Raw genomic sequence first — 19,823 nt, forward strand, 5'->3', positions numbered from 1 at the left:
CCCGGTGGCACAGCCCAGCGAAGACCCTCCAACCTCCACCCTGGCACACGGCCCCCATCGCCCACCCCCTTCATTGCCAGAGTAGTCTTCTTATAGGGCTGACTCTCCCTGCTTAAGCTTCTTACCTGTTAGGACAAATTCTTACCCCAGACTCAGGGCACAGCCCCACTCCTCCCCTTTCCCTCTGCCTTGCCCACACCACTGGCTGACTCAACAAACCGCCTTGGAAACCGTGCCCACCCCTCCCACCCCCACCCCCCCACCCCCCCTACCCCCGCCTTCCCTGTCCAGTCCTCCCCGTTATGTTCCGCTGCTGTAGCTGCAACTCTGTTTTTTTTATTCAGGTTTCCCTTATTTTGTTATATACTCTTGAAAGGTATGTGTAAATTGGCTTTTGCTGATTGAATCTTGTTTTAATGGTACTTCAAATGCTTGCTATTGAAAAATCAACGACTGAATGATTTGTAAAGCATATAACGATCTCTTAATTGGTAAAAGATGTAAATCAGAGTTTTTCTATTAGTTTTGCTTAACATCAATATCCATACATATTGTTACGCATTTCCGTAGGTTCAGTTCTTGAGGCATTACTTACTCTGTGCCAAGCCCCGTGCTAGTCCGAACCAGGCCTTCAAAGGCGAGTGTGGCCCAGCGCTGCCTCTAAGGGGAACGGAGCGGAAGCGCTGCGCTGGAGGGGGGCCACGTCTCCTAAAGTTTTACGTGCCCGAAGTGTTTAAAAATCAGTAGCTCACCAAGCAGCCTTTTGTTCGTTTTTAAACCCTTGAGGGCAAAACCTGCTTGGCTCATATTTACCAAGATAACCTGAATTCACGCCCTCAGACTTCTGAGTACCTCCTCAAGCAGGGGGTCTGAAGTGAAACCGCCTCACAGGCTGAAGTGTCCGCGTGCGATTGGAATGACGGTGGGCGGCTAACAGGCTTGGGAGCCGGGCGGGGATGTTTTACCTTCTGTTGGCAGCCCCTGTGACCGGGGCGGCTAAGTCCTTCCTCAGACTCCGCTCTCCCATGTGCGGAGATGGCAGCTCTCAACAGCTAAGTACAGCGTCACTCCGCGGCGTCAGTGACGCTTTTGTGCAGGTCTAGCGCGGTGCCTGACACAAAGTAAGGATCCAGTAAACGTCAGCTGCTTTTAAGTGCTGGATGGATGTAATGTACTATTTATTACCATTTGCCAGGCGGCTGAGGGTGAGCACAGCACGCCAAGCTCTGCAGCGGGCTCTGCCGGCAGAGGACACGGCCAGGACGCAGAGGCGCAGGAGCGCAGAGCCGGGGACAGTGAATGCGCAGGAGCGCAGAGCCGGGGACAGTGAATGCGCAGGAGCGCAGAGCCGGGGACAGTGAATGCGCAGGAGCGCAGAGCCGGGGCGGGGCGGGCAGGAGATAGTGGAGCAGAGCCGCCCGCCGCTGGTGGGCCAGGCCCGGGGCCGAGGCAGGGGACGCTGGGGCCTGTATCTACCGCTCAGTGTCCTCAGTGCGCCACCTGCGTGCTCGGAGAGGAAGCTAACAGGGCTCGTCTTCCTCTCTTGTAGCTCGCTCTCAAAAGACTTCAGGCATTGGGCGTCTGATGGTGCAGGTCATCGAGGCTACAGAGTTAAAAGCCTGTAAACCGAATGGTAAATGCTTCTCTCATTCAACACATATGGTAACTGCCCTGTTCTTTGCTGATGACTCTTCTGAACGTTGAATATTTGAACACTTACAAAATCTTCCAGTGCCACTAAAATGGTTGTGGGAGCAATATTATCACCAGTGTGTTTTCCCAGTAAGTTCCAGTGCCTCCCTCCTCAGCATATCTGAGTCGAAGCTGCACTGACACGTGCCCAGGCTCATGGGAAACAAGGGGGCACCCGAGCCCGCATGGTTGCTCCCAAGCTTATAGTGCTGTGAGCACTGGGGACATGGAGACCACCAGGCAGATCTGGGCCCCCAGACAGTGGCTCCTGCTCTCGTGGTTTGGATCCTGCTTCTGTTCAAGGAAGGTCCTGTTGTCATTTATTGTACCTACACATGCCACATGGGTCTTTGGTTTGTTTTTGTTCAGGAAAGAGCAATCCATACTGTGAAATCAGCATGGGCTCCCAGAGCTATACCACCAGGACCCTCCCGGACACGCTCAATCCCAAGTGGAACTTTAACTGCCAGTTCTTTATTAAGGATCTCTACCAAGATGTGCTGTGTCTCACCATGTTTGACAGAGACCAGTTTTCACCAGATGGTAAAGTATAATTCGACCAGGGAATCCAAAGTTTCCCCAGTACTCTAGAATTTGGGGTCTAGGTCCAGGGTACTTGGCTTTACTTTTACCGCATGACACCTAAGGAAAAGGACAGGGGCCTGTGGGTACCCGCAGCTCCCGTAGGAAGCAAGGCTTGGGGGGGGGGGTCCTCTCAGGAGTAAAGGGTGGCCTCCAGTGTGTTTCTGCGACGGACCCCAGTCCCTCCCTACACACAGAATAGCAGCACTGCTCCCAACACCTACTGAACAGCCGACACATTCTCTGAAGGGACTTGGTCCCAGAGAGGCAGTTTCCCTCCCACACAGCCCTCGTTCTGCACGCATCCAGTCACAGGAACAGCCACTAAGCAAAAGAAGTTCATTGTTCTGAATGAAAGTTTTAAGAATGTCTTCAGACACTCCTCCTGGGGTAGTTTTCTTTAACAATTTTTATAAAGAAGAAACTTTGACTCTTCGCATGTCTATTTACCAGATTTCCTGGGTCGTACTGAGGTTCCAGTGGCAAAAATTCGCACAGAACAGGAAAGCAAAGGCCCCACAACCCGCCGACTCCTGCTTCACGAGGTGCCCACGGGGGAGGTCTGGGTCCGCTTTGACCTACAGCTTTTTGAGCAAAAAACTCTCCTGTAGGGGCCTCAGGGATCTGCCCAAAAGGCTGGGGCGAGAGCCAGACGGACGGTGCCGCACCTGGGCCGAAGGAGCACCGCTGGCTTCATCCATCACAGGCCACACGCGCCGGGGCTATTTTATTGCACACTAAATTGCTAGCAATCTATGCAAACATGATCTTTCCTATAAATAAACCAAACCCATAGCACAGTGCCTTGTATTAGTGTTAACATCTCTGGCCGTGTTTAGATGCCAGGGTTTCCATTTTCAGGGCTATAAAAAGTATTAAGTGGAAATGAGGCATCAGAACACCAGACGCTAGCCCGTGTGGCTGGACGTGCCCAGGGTGGGTGGTTCACCCCGTGCCGGGGGACCTGTGCCAGGCCACAGGCGCTCAGAAGGCGGACGACTGGCGAGAGATGCTGCAGCCTCGGCGTGGGCACAGCCTCGTACTGAAGTCGGTCTGCTGTGTGCACTGAACGAAAACACGGACTCGATCATTTTATTCCCGATTAGGTTTTATCATCTCTGCTGAGACAATAGAGTTTGAAATATAAAGGGGAAAGCTTGATTTACTTTAAATACTGTGAACTCTAACGATATGGAAATATTTTTCAACTTTAATTTTCTGAAGTATAAATTATTTATGTAAATTCCTTGTTTTGCATATTTCATAGGACATGCATCTTTAAGCTTTATCATTGCCAATATGTACAGAAAGAATAAAAATATAAGTTTATGAATGTAACTTCTTTCAAAGTTTGATTTACATTCCACCTAAAAGGCTCTTAAAAAGTAAGTTCAGGGCACTTGGGTGGCTCAGTGGTTAAGTGTCTGCCTTTGGCTCAAGTCATGATCTGAGGGTCCTGGGATCCAGTCCCCCATTCAGCTCCCTGCTCAGTGGGGAGTCTGTGCCTCCCTCTCCCGCTCCCCGTTTGTGCTCTCTCTCTTGCTTGCTCTCTCAAATAAATAAAATCTTTTTAAAAATAAAATAAAAATAAAAGGTAGGTTCAAGGGTTGCTGGTAATGAAACCAAATTTGCTTTCTGCTACAGTAGCAGAAACCAAGGGCGGCGTGGGGAGGGGGAATGCCTAGGAGACCCTGCAGCCTCGTCTTGACTCGCACTTGCTCTAGGACGCTGGTGCATTTACGTCCTGTTTCTGGGGCTTGGTTATCTTTGATGGCTAGACTGCTGACCTCTGTGGGAACAAGACCCTTCTGAGTCCCTCTGCTTGCCAGGCGAGCAGGAACCTCAGAGGTGGCTTAGGACTCAAGAAAATGCACAGACGTTAAACACCCCCCGCAGGCCCTCAGCCTCCAGCTCCAGCAGCGTCTCTCCCCGTCCCCCGTCCTGTCAAAGCCACATCCACACTCGTCAGAGCTGCTTGTTTGGCCTCTGGAGTCTGAAGTAGGAAATTTGTTTTGAACACTGATAAAAAATAGGATCTTACCCACTAAATCCCTGGGTGCAACTGGAAAAAAAGCTGTCTTGTGGAAAGAACCACACAGGCTGCAGGAGCCCTGTTTCTCAGGAAACACATCTTCTCAGGGAGCTGGAAGAACAGGAAAGATTCAAATGTCCCTCCACCCCAGCCCCCATTTCTGTCTAAACATAATCACTGAGCAAAGAAAGGCTGGAAAACATAATTCAGAATATTCAAGTTAAAAAAAAAAATCATCATCCCAGGTATCAATCCTAGGCACTGACTTAAAACTTAGATGTAAAAGAAATATGGTGTTGAGTGTCAACACCACTCAACATCTGAAACCAAAACAACTGGATATATTAATTAAGGAAAAGTTTAGCTGGTCAGGCACAGCCTCACTGATCTCCTAGAGGGTCTCCCAAAGGTCTTGGGAAGCAAGTTTTGTGTTGGTTTTGGAGGCAGGTATGGGTCGATGTCCAAGTCTGCCTCTGACAGGACTTCCAAAGCCTAAGACCATCACTGATGGGTCAGGCTGGTTTAAAACTAGTTCTGGGGTTACTTGTGACCTGAGCTACAGAATAATCCTTTTCCCAAGACGGTGAGGACTTGAATTCTCACTGGGGTGAACTGTGGCTACAGCCATTTCTCCATGTCTACATATGTCAGGGTTCTCTTCAGATTCAGGACAGAGGAGCCTGGAGGACATGAGTCAGACAACGTCTCAGAAACTTCAGAGGACATTTAATGTCTGTACTCCCAGCAACGCCAGTCACCTGATTTGACCTGGGAATGCAGCTCTGCCCCTTTAGAAATCAAGTTCTCTCCTGACTGAAACGTGAACTTGATTTTCTGAAGGGTGAGGGAAGGGGGTGTGCCTTTAGACTATTTGCATCCCCTGGAGAAGAACTGAGCAGACCCGAGGGATGCCCAGCAACCCCCACCGCACCCCAGTGCTCTTCAGGATCAGGACACTGTGGCACACCAGCACGATAACCACCCTCTGAAAGGGACCCAAATCCTGAGCAGTCTGACATTGCAGGGATGAGGAGGGAGGGTGCTCTGGTGATCAGACCAGTGCTCTGGCACCAGGGGCCTGGACTTGGAATTGAGAATGCTGCCACTTTCAATGATGCGGCTGACCTTGAACCAGTTACTAAACCCCTCTGAGCTTCATGTGACGGGAGATAATACTATCTTGGTGTGAAAACTTTCACATGAATATAAAATACCTCACCTGGTTCAACAGGAGCTCAGTAAATGGTAACTATTATTATTTGATTATTTCTTGCAATATCTTACATGTCTGGAGAGAGAAAACCTATTGGCAGCATTTTACCTGTTGCACAGACACTACGAACTAAAGCTCAGCAAAGCTTTATTGCCAGTGGCCTCCCTGCAGATGACACAGTTCCTGGCAGCCTCACCTGAGCCCCAGCTGCAGGGAGGCCAGGTGCCGCCCCAGGACCTCTGCTGTCATCACTCTCCTTTCCATGTGCCGTGCCCCCCGCTTATGCTGGCCTTCCCCAGCCGCCCAGGATCGCGGTCTGTGCTGTCTGGTTCCTCCGACCTATGAACAGAGGGAAGTGCTAAGTGTAGGGTAGGGAAGAGGGGCTTGCAGGGGCAGGGAGGAAGGCCTCGGAGGATCCCACCCAACACTCGATCCTCCTGCCTGAGCTGAGACCTTCCAGGGAGCCCTCTCCTCACCTCTCCCCTGCTCTCTGGCTTCTGCAGTCTCAGCCCAGGCTGCCTATGTGTTTGGACTCCACAAGTACTAACCTTTCTGTGGTGGGACAGAGATGACCAGCTATCCAAGACACTTGCTCCCTCTGCCATTGTGCTCAGAGCAGCGAGGGGCTACTTTTCTCCAGCATCCTCCCGCCTATGGTTAGGGACAACCATGTGACTGGTCCTCGCTGGTTAGAACACGTGAGACCTGGCCCACCTACCCTCCCAGGGCAGAACTCCTCCATGATCTATTCCCTTTTCAGGTTGACAGGAATGAGTTCCCCAGGGCAACCTTGGAATCTGGGCACTGAAGATGACAAACGTTCCATCAGCCAGAGTCCCCAAAGACTGCAGGAAAGAGGGACAGCCTGCCAACCTACCCAGTTCCAGTACCTGAGTGAGAAACAAACTTCTGTTGTGTGTAAACCACACTCCATTTCTTGGCTCTCTTGGTAACAGCAGTTAGGCCACCCTGACAGAGGGCTGAGCTGACTCCTCCCCCATTCAGAACTAAGGGGCTTGGCTCTCAGAATTATTCACAGAAGAAATTGCCGAAGGGGGCACCTGGGTGGCTCAGTTGGTTAAGCATCTGCCTTTGGCTCAGGCCATGATCCCAGGGTCCTGGGATTGAGCCCCACATCCAGCTCCCTGCTCAGTGGGGAGTCTGCTTCTCCCTCTCCCTCTCCCCCTCCCCCTGCTTGAAATCTTTCTCTCTCTCTCAAATAAAATCTTTTTTTAAAAGTTAAACTTTAGGGGCGCCTGGGTGGCTCAGTCGTTAAGCATCTGCCTTCAGCTCAGGGTGTGATCCCAGAGTCCTGGAATCGAGCCCCACATCGGGATCCTCCTCTGGGAGCCTGCTTCTTCCTCTCCCACTCCCCCTGCTTGTGTTCCCTCTCTCGCTGGCTGTCTCTCTCTCTCTGTGTCAAGTAAATAAATTTTAAAAATCTTTAAAAAAAAAAATTAAACTTTAAAAAAAGTTGCTGAGGAAAGTGGTATGGAAACTTGACCATATAAGGAGAATCTATTTCTCTCTGAGAGACTGGGGAAAACAATGGGATTGTTTTAGGACAATAGGACTTGGGTCACACAATATCTAACAAGATTTTCATGCTAGAGAGAACAAGTCCCTGGTCCTCTGTGTGCTGGAGGTGAGAGTGGGGCAGTTGGTGAACACAAAGATCCATGACTCCAGAAAGTCATGAGCCCCAAGCACCTGAAGGCTTCTCTGGAAGTGTCCTCACCCCGAGGCATCAGGATACAGGATGTGGGAGAGGAGAGGCTAGAAGGGAAGATGTGCCAATCAGACTGTGAGCTCTCAATAAGAAACCTGTGCATGGAAAATACCTACATATAAAATAACTTTCATGTATCTAAACCATCATTTGGCCTAATTTTTAGTATAAATTTCATTTCAGAAGATTCTCACCTATTGTGACTAAGGAGAACAAATTTTTTTGGTCTGGGTTGGATGTGTAAATGGTAGAAAAATGGCAAAAGAGCAAAAACTCCAGGAAAAAACTGAGGAAATCTTAGAGGGCAGAACTCCATGGCCAGGGTTTCTCTCATCTTGTAAGGGCACACTCTGTCCCCCAAAAGTGAGGTCCAGGGTTCCCCAATATGTTCCTTTTCCAAGTTTCTGGACCCTAGGCTCCCTGCCAAAGGCTGTCCCATCTACCCAGCAGCACCAAGCCCAGACACAAACCCATCATTTCTTGTGCATTAAATAAAGACTCTTCTGCATCCTCTTTTTCACTCCCTTCCTTGGCTCCTGCCTTCTCTGCCCTGGGGAACCCACATGAGAAGGAGGGATTTGTCAATGGCTCAGATTTTACAATCAATGTCTGCTATCTTGTGCATGCTGCAAACTTACGCCTTCCCAGCCCTGCTCCCCCCAGATCTCATCTGCTCACCACACAATTCTTCTCGTCCCTTTTATTCTCCTGGCTGAGCTTCGAGGAATGAAACTTTCTTTCAAGGACAGTCTGACTTAGGTCAGCAGTCTTGTTCTCTTTATCGGGCAGACATTTCTTTTCTGAACAGGTAAAATTTTCAGAACTGCAAAGAAAAACAGAAAAAAGATCTCAACTCCATACAAACAGAATTGTACTGTTCAATAATTGCCTGAAAATTAATGTTGCGAACTCAGTATTCACTTCATGAAAAGGAAGGACTGAGTGGACATCACTTGGTGGTTGTCCATCAGTCAGTCTACCCCACCCACACCCCTGCTGGCACAACCACTAGACAGAGAGCCATGTGACCCTTCTCTGCCTGTGGCGGAGGTACCTGGTCCAGGGCCTCAGTCCCTATGGTTGTAAGAGGGACAGGATGGCTTTTAGGCAGTCCTGGAGAACCCAAACCAGAGACCCAGGCAAGCCTGGGGCATCCATTTTCTAGCACACACACAAGAAAGCAGAGAAAGCCAGTGTGCAGAGAAGGGAAGCAGGTTCACAAAGAAGGTCTGATGAAAGCCAAAAAGCCCCAAAGAGGAAAGGACACGGCTCTTAGTCCTTACGCAGCCTGGCTGTCCTGACTCCTATGGTCTGAATGTTTTTGTCCCCCCAAAATTCATATGTTGAAACCTAACCCCCAATGTGATGGGATTAGGACATGGGGCCTTTGGGAGGTGATTAGGTCATGAGGACAGAGCCCTAATGAATGAGTGCCCCTACAAAAGAGGCCCTAGAAAGCTCCCTCGCCCCCTACCATGTGAGAACACAGCAAGAAGGTGCCATCTAAGAACCAGGAAGTGGGCCGCACCAGGTACGAATCTGCCAGCACCTTGACCTTGGACTTCCCAGCCTTCAGAACCGTGAGAAATAAATTTGTTGTTTTTAAGGCCCCCAATCTCTGGTATTCTGTTACAGCAGCCAAATGGGCTGAGACACTGACTGTGGCTTCTGTAATCGACCAGTGCTCTCTAACCTACCCAGGCTCCTCTCACTCCCCCCTCCCCATTTTAACTTAAGAAGGCTTCTGCTTTTTGTAATTGAAATATCTCTGACTGACATAGCCACCTTGTCTTTAAGTCCTTTTCTTGTGGCATCTCCGGGTGTGTCCTTCCGGAGGATCTCCCCAGGGCTGCCCATTCCTGCCTTGGGGAGCCCAGGCCTCTCTAGTCATATAACCCTTCTCCTTCATTCCTCCATTCACTCCTCCATTCCTTCTTTCATTCATTCAACAAGCATTTACTCATCCTCTACTGCATTCCAGCTAAGTGCTGGGAACACCAAGATACAGACGACACAGTCCGTGCCCACAAGGGGCTTGCTGGAGTAGGAAAAGGCAGATGGAGAGTGTGGGTGGTATATCCCCATGGGATAATTCCCTCTCTTTCCTGGATTGGGATGGTCAGCAATGAAAAGAAGGGGCAAAGGCATGAACCAATGTAGCAGTTCAGGCAGTTATAACTGTGCTGACTTGACCCAGATATTTTTGTAGTTTATATGTCTTCTTGAAGGGGAAGGGATTTTTTAGATGAAGACAGAAAGGATGGCACGGCCCAGATAGCACCTAATGTGCTAAGAGTCTGGACTTTATTGTTAAGAGTTATGGGAAGCTACCAAAGGGTCTTCAGTTGGAGAGGGTTGATCACTTTGGAGATTCCTCCAGCTGCAAGGTGGAGAATTCAGGAGAAGACACCAGACTAAAGGGCAGAAATGAGGAAATAAAACAAAGCCTTTGTCTTGCTGGGGGATAGGGAGTTACATAATTATTGATGTTTAAACTAAAATTGTTAAAATGTATAAAGAAGCCAAGAAAGCAGAAATAAAACATCAAATTTCCAAATCAGAAGGGGAAACAGAAAGTAGCACTGTTCATTCCAGCAAAACTCAGGGTGAGAGACAAAAAGGAAATATCAAGAGAGCATGACAGGACTTCTATTCTTTGTGTAGAATTTACAAGTTTGCGCAGGCCAACACTCCTGCTGCAACAACTAGAAAAACAGAATATTTACCACCACCACCCAGAAAAAAAAATTCCTAATTTTAAAGTCATTGGACAATTTCAGAGAGGAGAGAGCTCTTTCAGAATGAGCTGGCCCGGGGAGCCTGGGTGGCTCAGCCGTTAAGCGTCTGCCTTCGGTTCAGGTCATGATCCCAGGGTCCTGGGATTCAGCCCCACATTGGGTTCCCTGTACAGCAGAAAGCCTACTTCTCCCTCTCACACTCCCCTTGCTTATGTTCCCTCTCTCACTGTCCCTCTCTGTCAAATAAGTAAATAAAATATTAAAAAAAAAAAAAAAAGAATGAGCTGGCCATCCCTGGCTATTTTCTCTGCTGAGAGAATTTGTCAACCTCAGGCAGCAGGGTATGGACTGATTCCTCCATGGTCCCAGCATATCTTTCGTGGATTTTTTTCTCCCAGGCCTGGTTGCTATCTTGGCAGGTGGGTAGTTAACCTTGTTTTTAGCATCTTCCTCCCAGTGGTAGGCAAGTCAAGCAGTGCATTGAGATAGGGTCCCCAGTAGGGGGTGGAGACCCTCCAGGCCCTGAGTCCAGACAGCCTTCCCCAAATCTATCTGAAAAAGAACCAAATAAAATGCTAGAACTATAAAAATAAAACACCCAAAAATAAGTCACTGATGGATTTAACAAGAAGTTAGACACAACCAAAGAGATAATTAGTAAAATACCTAGAATCAAGTATAAAGTAACAAAAAAAAAGATGGAAAATACACAAAAAATGGCAAGAAACAGTGATGATACAATGACATAGTGAGAAAATCTAAAATATGTTTAACTGGAGTACCAGAAAGAGAGGAGAGAGAGAATACGGCAGAGGTAATAAACAAAGAGAAAATGAGAACTACCCAAAACTGGTTAAAGATATCTATTTACAGGTACAATAAAACCTATGAATTCCAAGTAGAATAAATAAAAAGAAATTCACATTTAGAAACATCATATAAAACTACAGAATGAATGAGACAACAAGAAAATGTTTAAAGTACCCAGAGAAAAAGACAATTTTCTTCAAAGGATCAACAGTGAGACCAGCAGCTGAGTTCTCAACTGCAAGAGCTAAAGACAGTGGTATAGGAGGAAGGGGAAGGTGGTGGTGGAGGAAGACCCTAGGCTCACCTTGTCCCACAAATACAACTAGGTAACTATCAAATCATCCTAAATACCCCAGAAATTAACCTGAAGCCTGGCAGAACAACCTCCACAACTAAAGGGGGAGAAGAGGCCACATCAAAGAAGGCAGGAAGTGCAGAGATGCAGTCTGGGAAAGAAACAGATCATGGCCAGTGGGAAGGGAGCTGTGGTGGTGGTGGTGAAGGATGAGAGCCAGACTAACAGGAGCTCACAGGGGGGAAATGAATCCTCATAGTATTTGGCTTGGAAAACAAGAGGGGCCAAATTTCATAAGTTCTTGCAAGCAGTGGGACTTAAAGCCTGGCGTTCTAAAAGTCAGCATACTTCGCTCTGGGAGAAGACACTGGGGGTGCTCTTGGAGAGAGGGCAGGGCAAACAGCCCACAGATATATAGCGTGGAAACAGTGATCTGAAGAGCAGCGGGGGCACACAGTGGGGAGATTAGTTGCTCATCTCTGAGCCTGTCCCAAAGGGGCAGCACTCACGGAGAGACCCCTCCAGGAACAAAAGAACTGACAGGCAACATTTCCACCTCTACCCCTCAGCATAAGCACAGCGCCCCCTGTGGGAACCAGTGCAGCAGGGACACTCACTACCTAACTTGCTTACACCAACCCCTGCCCCACCCCATGCTCCAGTGGAACTGCCCTTTCTAAAGTCATGCTTCCCCTAGTCCCAGTGCAGCAGGCTCCCTCCCCCACAAGACGGGCACAAACTTCTACCCACACCACAGCTCCTGACCCGGGAGTTTTGTAGGGCCTCAATTCCAGGGGCAGTAGTGACAGGTCTCATATGACAAACAGACCAGAGCCCACCTAGGTAAAACATACCACATTCAGGCCAGGGACCAAATATGCCCACAACAGGCAAAGAGAACCTCTGGAGATGACCGGCCTGAAGGGTAAAGTCGTCAGGACAAAAGAGCAGAGTACACACAGCACACATTGGAGACACTTCTGGGGGAATAGAACACTACACATCAGGGCACTACAGACCTCTTCTTCATAAGACCATTACCCTCAAGAACAAGAGACGTAGCTGACTTTCCTAGCACACAGAAACAAGCAGAGTCTTAGACAAAATAAGAAGGCAGAGGAATTTGTCCCAAATGAAAGAACAGGACAAGGCCACAGCCAGAGATCTAAGCAAAAGAGATAAGTAACATGGCTGATGGAGAATTTAAAGCAATGATCATAAGGATACACTCTGGACTTGAGAAAACAATGGAGATATACATGAGACCATTAATACAGAGATAAGGAATAACATAGCAGAGATAAAGCTCTCAATAAACAAAATGAAACACACACTTGATGGAATGACTAGCAGGCTGGAAAAGCAGAGGAATGAATTAATGACCTAGAAGACAGAGTAATGGAAAGTAAGCAAGCTGAACAAAAGAGAGAAAAAAGAATTAGGCAAAACAAGAATAGACTTAGAAAACTCAGTGACTCCATCAAACATAGTAACATTTGTATTATAGGAGTCCCACAAGAGGAAAAGAGAAAAGGGGGCATAAAGTTTATTTGAAGAAATAATAGCTGAAAACTTCCCTAATCTAGGGAAGGAAGTAGATATCCAGAGCCAGGAGGCACAGAGAACTCCCAAGAGAATCAACAAAAGCAGATCCACCCCAGACATATCATAATTAAAATGGCAAAATATAGTAATAAAGAAAAAAATATTAAAAGCAGAAATACAAAAGGAAACAGTTACATACAAAGGAAACCCTATAAGGCTATCAGTGGATTTTTCAGCAGAAACCTTCCAAACCAGAAAGAGTATCATGATAAACTCAAGGTGCTGAATGGGAAAAACATGCAGCCAAGAATACTCTATCCAGCAAGGCTAGGAGGAGAGAAAAAGAGTTTCCCAAAACAGGGGTGCCCGATGGCTCAGTTGGTTCAGCGTCCGACTCTTGATCTCAGCTCAGGTCTTTTTTTTTTTTTTTTAAGATTTTATTTATTTGAGAGAGAGAGAACATGAGGGGGTTGAGGGGCAGAGGGAGAATCAGACTCTCCACTGACCAGGGAGCCCACTGTGGGGCTCAATCTCAGGACTCCAGGATCATGACCTGGGCCAAAGGCAGACATTTAACTGACTGAGCCACCCAGGCACCCCCTTAACTTAGGTCTTGATCTCAGGGCCGTGAGTTCAAGCCCCACATTGGGCTCTGTGCTGGGCATGAAGCCTACTTAAAATTAAAAAAAAAAAAAAAAAAAGTTTTCCAGACAAACAAAAACCAAAGGAGTTCATGGCCACTAAACCAACCCAGCAAGAAATATTAAGGGGAACTCTGAGTGGAAAGACCAAAAATGACAGTATGAAGGCAGGAAACACAAAAGCAGTAAAAATGAGTATTTCTGTTAAAAAGACAGTCAAGGGACTCACAAAATGAAAGGTTGTAAAATATGACACCATATACTTAAAACATGGGGAGGAGACAAACTATTCCGAAAAACAGATAAGGAAAAAAAACTTACAAATTCATTCTATGAGGCCAGCATTACCCTGATACCAAAACCAGATAAAGACCCCACACACAAAAAAAGAACTATAGGCCAATATCTCTGATGAACATAGATGCAAAAATATCAGCAAACCAAATCCAACAATACATTAAAAAAATTATTCACCACGATCAAGTGGGATTTATTCCTGACATACAGATGACTAACAGACATGTGGAAGATGTTTATCTTCACTTATCAGGGAAATGCAAATCAAAGATACAATGAGATATCACCTCACAACTATCAGAATGGCTAAAATTTTAACAACACAGGAAACAACAGATGTTGGCGAGGATGTGGAGAAAGGGAAACCCTCTTACACTGTTGGCGGGAATGCAAACTGTTGCAGCCACTCTGGAAAACAGTATGGAGGTTCCTCAAAAAGTTAAAAATAGAACTACCCTATGATCCAGCAATCACACTACTGGGTATTTACCTAAAGAATAGAAAAACACTAATTCAAAGGGATACATGCACCCCTATATTTACAGATTTATAGTAGCATTAATTACAACAACCAAGATATGGAAGCAGCTCAAGTGTCCACTGATAGATGAACGGATAAAGAAGATATGGGGTGTGTGCGTGCGTGCGTGTGTGTGTGTAACGGAATTATTATTCAGCCAAAAAAAAAAAGAATGAAATCTTGCCATTTGCAACAACATGGATGGGGCAAGAGAGTATAATGCTAAGTGAAATAAGTCAGAGAAGGACAAATACCATATGATTTCACTTATATGTGGAATTTAAGAAGCAAATGAGCAATAGGGGGAAAAGAGAGACAACCCAAGAAACAGACTCTTAACTATAGGGAACTGAGAGTTACCAGAGGGAAGGTGGTTAGAGGATGGGCTAAATCGATGATGGGGATTAAGAAGTGCAGTTGTCATGATGAGCACTGGGTGATTAAAATACTTATTTAAAAAATTTAAATTCTGTGGGAAAAAAATTTTTGAAGTGGTTATCATAGGAAGAAGATTAAATCAATCAATCAATCAATCAATCTGCTATTAGTAACACTCACTGGAAAATTTGGTTAGTGCACTGGGACCAGCTTTTAAAAAATGGGGTGTGGGTGCCTCAGTGGCTCAGTCAGTTAAGCAGCTGCCTTGAGCTCAGGTCATAATCCCAGGGTCCTGGGATCAAGTTCCACATCAGGCTCTCTGCTCAGCAGGGAGTCTGTTTCTCCCTCCCCCTCTGCACACCTCCCGCTCGTTCTCTCTCTCTCAAATAAAATCTTTTTTAAAAATTAATTTTAAAAAAGTGGGGTGCTATCCTACAGGTGTGAATGGATTTTCTTATCAAGCTCCTATATGTTGATTACAACCATCTTCTGGGTAAAATTAAAAAAAAAAATACAGCAGGATATGTACTAAAGGAAAATAATTGTCAACCTAATATTCTTAATCCTGTGAAAACATCCATTAAGGATGAAGGTAAAATCTGGAAAAGGCTATATGTATACTGTGTGATTCTAACCATATGACATTCTGTAAAAGGCAAAACTACAGAGAGAGTAAAAAGATCCATTAGTCAGCGCATCCTTACCTGCATTTTCTATGAGCTCTGCTTATCACAGACCTGGCAGAGGCTTTGTGCCGCTCTTTTGGAATAGCACTATGTAGAGTCAAAGTGAATTGGGGCAATTTGGCATAAAGCCCAGCCTTCTCTAGGTCTTTAAATTCTTTTAAGGTATATCCTTTTCCTACAGGAAGATAAAAAAAAAAAAATCTAAATCGACACTCTTAAAGTCAACTCCAGTCACTCTTGGGGTAGGAAATCACTAGACAATTAGAAGTCTCTAAAAATAAAGCCCAGGGATCACAAAGTACCTGTCTTATATTGAAAAACAGCTCTCTTCTCTTCATCCAGCTCTTGCTGTCTTCTAAACAGAGGATCACAAAATGAGGGGACCATAACCTGCAAGAAAAATAACTTTGAGGATCCTAGTACAGTTTGTATTAAGCTCTCTAAATCTGCCTGAAGCATTCAAGTGTGACCTTACTGTCCACCAAGGGGTAAGGACCCATGAATAAAGTCAATCCACAGAGCAGGGAAAGGGTAAATGTCATCTGTCTCAGGTGAGGACATTTCCCTGAGCCGTGAGTGGCTGACTGGAGGGAGGGCCACCCACACAGAAGCAACACGCTGCCAAGAGTTCTGCTGCGTCAGCCAATAAACATGTGCTGGCGCACCGTGTGCAACATCGCAACAAGTCCCTGTCCTCAAGGATCTCTCCGTCTAGAATAGGAAGTCACATGCAGGGACAATCTAGTCATAACAGGTATCAGCTCAGGACAGTTCAGGAGCACAAGGCAGCGCTCCCAGGTGGCCTGGCAGTCACAGAGCTCCTGGAAGCCCTGGCAACCAGTCTTGAAGGGTCTGTGAGAACAGAAGGGCAGGGGAACCTCAGTGTCGGTGCGCGTCTAAAGGCTGGGCTACCGACGTTGCAGAGAGGTTGCACCTTTCTCTGCAAGGTGGTTTTCTTCTCCCCATTCCCGATTATAGGCTTTAGACTAGGGCCCATTTTCCCCTTCTTCACTTTGCCCCATACACCTGGCATGATGCTGGTCCCCAAAGCACGTATGAGGTAAACAGTTACTGAATAAGCGAGGCAGCAAAATAACTGACCAACGTACTAGCAAGTCTCCCAGAGCCAAAAGAACCTTCTTATCTTCATAACAATGATCTGCCTTTGCTTTCTGGGAGAAGCAAAACAAACCACACATATTTTTTAATGACTTCTAATACCAGGTGGATACTTTTGCTACACAGGAGTAAAAAACTGGAACCTACACCTCAAAATTTTAACTCCTATATCGTTGAGCTTGAAACATGAAGACTCATGACAAGCCAAATTACCGGTTCTCTGGGCAGCCCTTCTGGCATCCCTCCTTCCACCTTCCACAGAAAAGAGCTCTGCCTCTTGGGCCAGGGCCCACACTGATTCTGTGACACCTGTCACACCCCATTGCACATGCTGTCCATGTCTTCCTCTCCCTCCTGGGCTTCCAGTTTGCTGAATGGGAGTGGAGGAACACACACATGTAAATTCCCCAGTAGGTGAAATTGCTGTAGGTTCCTGTTCTAAAACTCAGAGGAAATGCTTCCGTAGATTTCTGAACGAATACAGAGTAATTACGAGACTTCTAAAATGTCTAGGTATTCCCCCAACCTCAGAGCTTCCGAGAATGAATGAATGAATGAATGAATGAATGAATGAATCTTACTTACCTTTCCGTAATTTGGGTCTTTTTTTGTCATATAAAAAGAACTGCATACTTCAGGATCATAAAGGTCTCCAAATACAATTTCCTTTAGAAAAAAAAAATACACCTAAGAGCAAATCACTGCATACAGAGGTGTTTCGTGAGATTCAAAAAAGCCAAATGCTTTATTCTGCTTTTATGGAAAATCATAGATTCACACAGATTCAAAGGGCTAGAAGGAAACTTAGAAGTAATTTAGACTGCAGTGAGAGCCCACCGCCTTCTGGGAGAAATAATCATCAAGCTTTAGAGTGAAGTCATCAACTAGCCTAAGTCTGAGAACTTTCTGCTCCACCAGGCAGGTACTTTGGTCATTCTAACCACCAGTTTGTCCTTAGACTGAGTTGAAATCCACCTTGTCACTGCCCCGGGGGAGATACTAGTTCTCTACCCCGAAGCAACACGAAATTTATCTACCCATCACCCAGATACCAGCCTTTTAAATATTTAAAGTTTTCATTCCCTCTCTTTTCCTCTCTTCCTCAGGCTAAATACCCCACATTTCTTCCCACTTTTCTTCCTGTGAAGTGTCGTCAAGCCTCTACCTTTTTCTAAAGGTTCTGCAACTGGTGAAGGTCCCTTCTACAGTGTGAATCGGGAGTGACAAGATAGCAATAGGACTTTGATGCTTCCCACTCCAAGTACCACCTCCCTTCATACAACCTAAGAGCCCAGATGTTTTCTTAGAAGTCAGCTCCCACAGTCGACTCACACCGATTTTACTGTCACTTAAAACCACTCACACTTAATGGGCACCTGGGTGGCTCAGTCGGTTGAATGTCTGCCTTTGGCTCAGGTCATGATCCTGGGATCAAGCCTACTTCTCCTACTCCCTCTGCCCCTCCCAATTCCCATTCATGCTCTCTCTCCTGCTCTCTTGTGCTCTCTCTCTCTCTCAAAGAAATAAAGTCTTTAAAAAAAAAAAAAAACAGAAAGGAAGGAAGGAAGGAAAAGAGAAACACTCACACTTCAACACATGCCTTTAAGATTTAATTTATTTATTTGAGAGAGACAGAGCATGAGTGGGGGGAGAAGGCAGAGACAGAGGGAGAAGCAGACTCCCCACTGAGCAGGAAGTCCGACTCAGGGCCTGATCCCAGGACCCTAAGATCATGACCAGAGCAGAAGGCAGACGCTTAACCAACTGAGCCACTCAGGTACCCCAACATATGCCTTTTCTAACGCATCGCTTCATGGCATCCCCATCCTATACTTGTGCAATCACATTTCCAGGAACAACTGTAAGACTGTGCACTTTGGTTTCAACACTGAGCTCTGCCTCTTAGAGTGCTTAAGAAGTATTTAATGTTCATACACAGAAATTTTGCTCAGCAAATAAATACTCTGACATTCCAGGCAAACTACTCTAGATCTCTAGTAAATACCTGGAAACCTAGGCAGACCTAAATTCCAAAAGAGGGTCCTGACCTCAAAGTTAAAACAGAAAAAAATCTTCAAAAGCAGCAGTCAAAACTTTATTGTTTTGTAAAGCCAAACTGAAGAACAGTGTGTAGAAACCAGTGGTCTCCATGCCTAGTGGTTGGCTAACTCAATAGCCATGGAATCCTCTTCTCCCTTGCCCTTTTCCTACTCAAGAGACTGGAAAGCCACACACTCTCTTTCCTGGCCCTGCTTCTAGCTAGCACTTGTGATGTGACCCAGTTATGGACAATGGGACCTAAGGGGAAATCAGCTAGGAGCTTCTGGGGACTCCTTGTGCTTCCAGATCAAAGGATCAGGTATAAGAAAAGGGTAGCCTCGCACCATTCCTTACCCCTTCCTGCCTTGAGCATAGATCTAACACCTGAAGCTGTAAGTAACCAAATGTGCTTACAAATGTAAGAGTGATGGGGAAAAACTAAAAATATTTAGGATAGCAGAAAAGAACTAGAGGAAAAAAACCTGGGTGATTAACAACATTGTTCTGCTGACAGAACCCATCATAAGACCACCTAACCCTCAATTTCTTAGTAAATAATACATGTTCTTATGGCTTAACCTACCGCTATTCTCTTTACATTTACCTAAAAGCATTCCTGATAAATCTAGTTCCAAATCAATACTTCTAGTCCCTCCTTCTGAAACCCCAAGTTTAAAAATGTAGTAGGCTGTACTATAATTCCATGAATTCATCATAAATACAAAAATAATATTAGGACTGTTTGCATAACCAGTGCAGTGAAAACGTTGGCTTGACTCTATAAATTATACTTATTAAAAAAAAAAAAACCCTCACAGTACCCTTTTATTGTTGTGCTGTAAAAAATATTCAAAATTCTCTTGTTTCTTTCTTTCCGACCCTCCATATGAAATTACTTTCTCTGTAATTCTCTGCTGAAGAGGCTCTGCAACATTTTCAATCCATTTTTTATGTAACATCTCTTTTCTTCGTTCCTTAAAAATATCCACATGCTGAAAATATGTATCCAATCTCTAATGAAATGATACAAACAAGGAAAGCAAATTATTAAGAAGTTTTCCACTTATCATCATTTGAATAGGGGGAAACACTTGCTCCCACTCCCAAGCTCTCAACATATTTGGGTTGCGAGGTCCTAGCATGAGATAACTGAGGAGCATAATGAAGCTCAGGAAGAGAACCCAGGAGCACAGAGCAGGAGGAAGCCAGGAAAAGCTCTAAACCAGAGTGTGCCTTCAGCTTAAACCACAGCCAAGCCATTCCTAACTCATGAAACTCCTGCTTCTTTGTAAGGATTTCAAAGCGTCCCTGTCACCCATGGCATGTCCCCAGGCTTCATCATCAAAGTCTGTGACCAAACTGGCAGAGTAGAAAGGGTACTCAACTTGCTCCAGCACCTCTCTCTGAATCTATAGAAAGAGGCCAATCCCACCTACCTCTCCTGATGCTCAAATGAGAATATATGTGAACTTCCTTTATAAATTATAAATTACAATACAAACATTA

At 45.9% G+C, this 19,823-nt stretch overlaps 2 protein-coding genes across 21 annotated transcripts in view; one reads left to right on the forward strand and one right to left on the reverse strand.

Annotated features, from left to right (window-relative positions):
* The window catches only part of ITSN2 (intersectin 2), a 139,120-nt gene extending 135,508 nt beyond the window's left edge, over nt 1–3,612 (forward strand). For all 16 annotated transcript variants that reach the window (XM_048222839.2, XM_048222840.2, XM_048222831.2 and 13 more), the window contains 3 exons: nt 1,550–1,633; nt 2,062–2,235; nt 2,728–3,612. In XM_048222839.2, the coding sequence (XP_048078796.1) occupies nt 1,550–1,633; nt 2,062–2,235; nt 2,728–2,885 (416 nt within the window). In that variant the 3' untranslated portion in view covers nt 2,886–3,612. The remainder of the gene's footprint in view (nt 1–1,549; nt 1,634–2,061; nt 2,236–2,727) is intronic.
* The window catches only part of LOC113270466 (protein FAM228B-like), a 46,592-nt gene continuing 27,123 nt past the window's right edge, over nt 355–19,823 (reverse strand). The window contains exons 12-19 of one of the 5 annotated variants that reach the window (XR_008958311.1): nt 19,139–19,330; nt 16,863–16,943; nt 15,461–15,548; nt 15,177–15,333; nt 7,927–8,071; nt 5,716–5,858; nt 4,316–4,417; nt 355–1,619 (exon numbers count right to left, since the gene is read on the reverse strand). Coding sequence is in view for 4 of the 5 variants with exons in the window: in XM_048222846.2 (XP_048078803.1) it covers nt 4,393–4,417; nt 5,716–5,858; nt 7,927–8,071; nt 15,177–15,333; nt 15,461–15,548; nt 16,863–16,943; nt 19,139–19,330 (831 nt within the window). In the remaining variant the exon portion in view is untranslated. Of the gene's footprint in view, nt 5,859–7,229; nt 7,296–7,926; nt 8,072–15,176; nt 15,334–15,460; nt 16,648–16,862; nt 16,944–19,138; nt 19,331–19,823 lie in introns of those variants that run through there. The other 4 variants (XM_048222846.2, XM_057309348.1, XM_057309349.1 and 1 more) reach the window with 4 other exon arrangements.

Source organism: Ursus arctos, unplaced genomic scaffold (assembly GCF_023065955.2).
Source record: "Ursus arctos isolate Adak ecotype North America unplaced genomic scaffold, UrsArc2.0 scaffold_8, whole genome shotgun sequence".
Lineage (NCBI taxonomy): Eukaryota > Metazoa > Chordata > Mammalia > Carnivora > Ursidae > Ursus > Ursus arctos.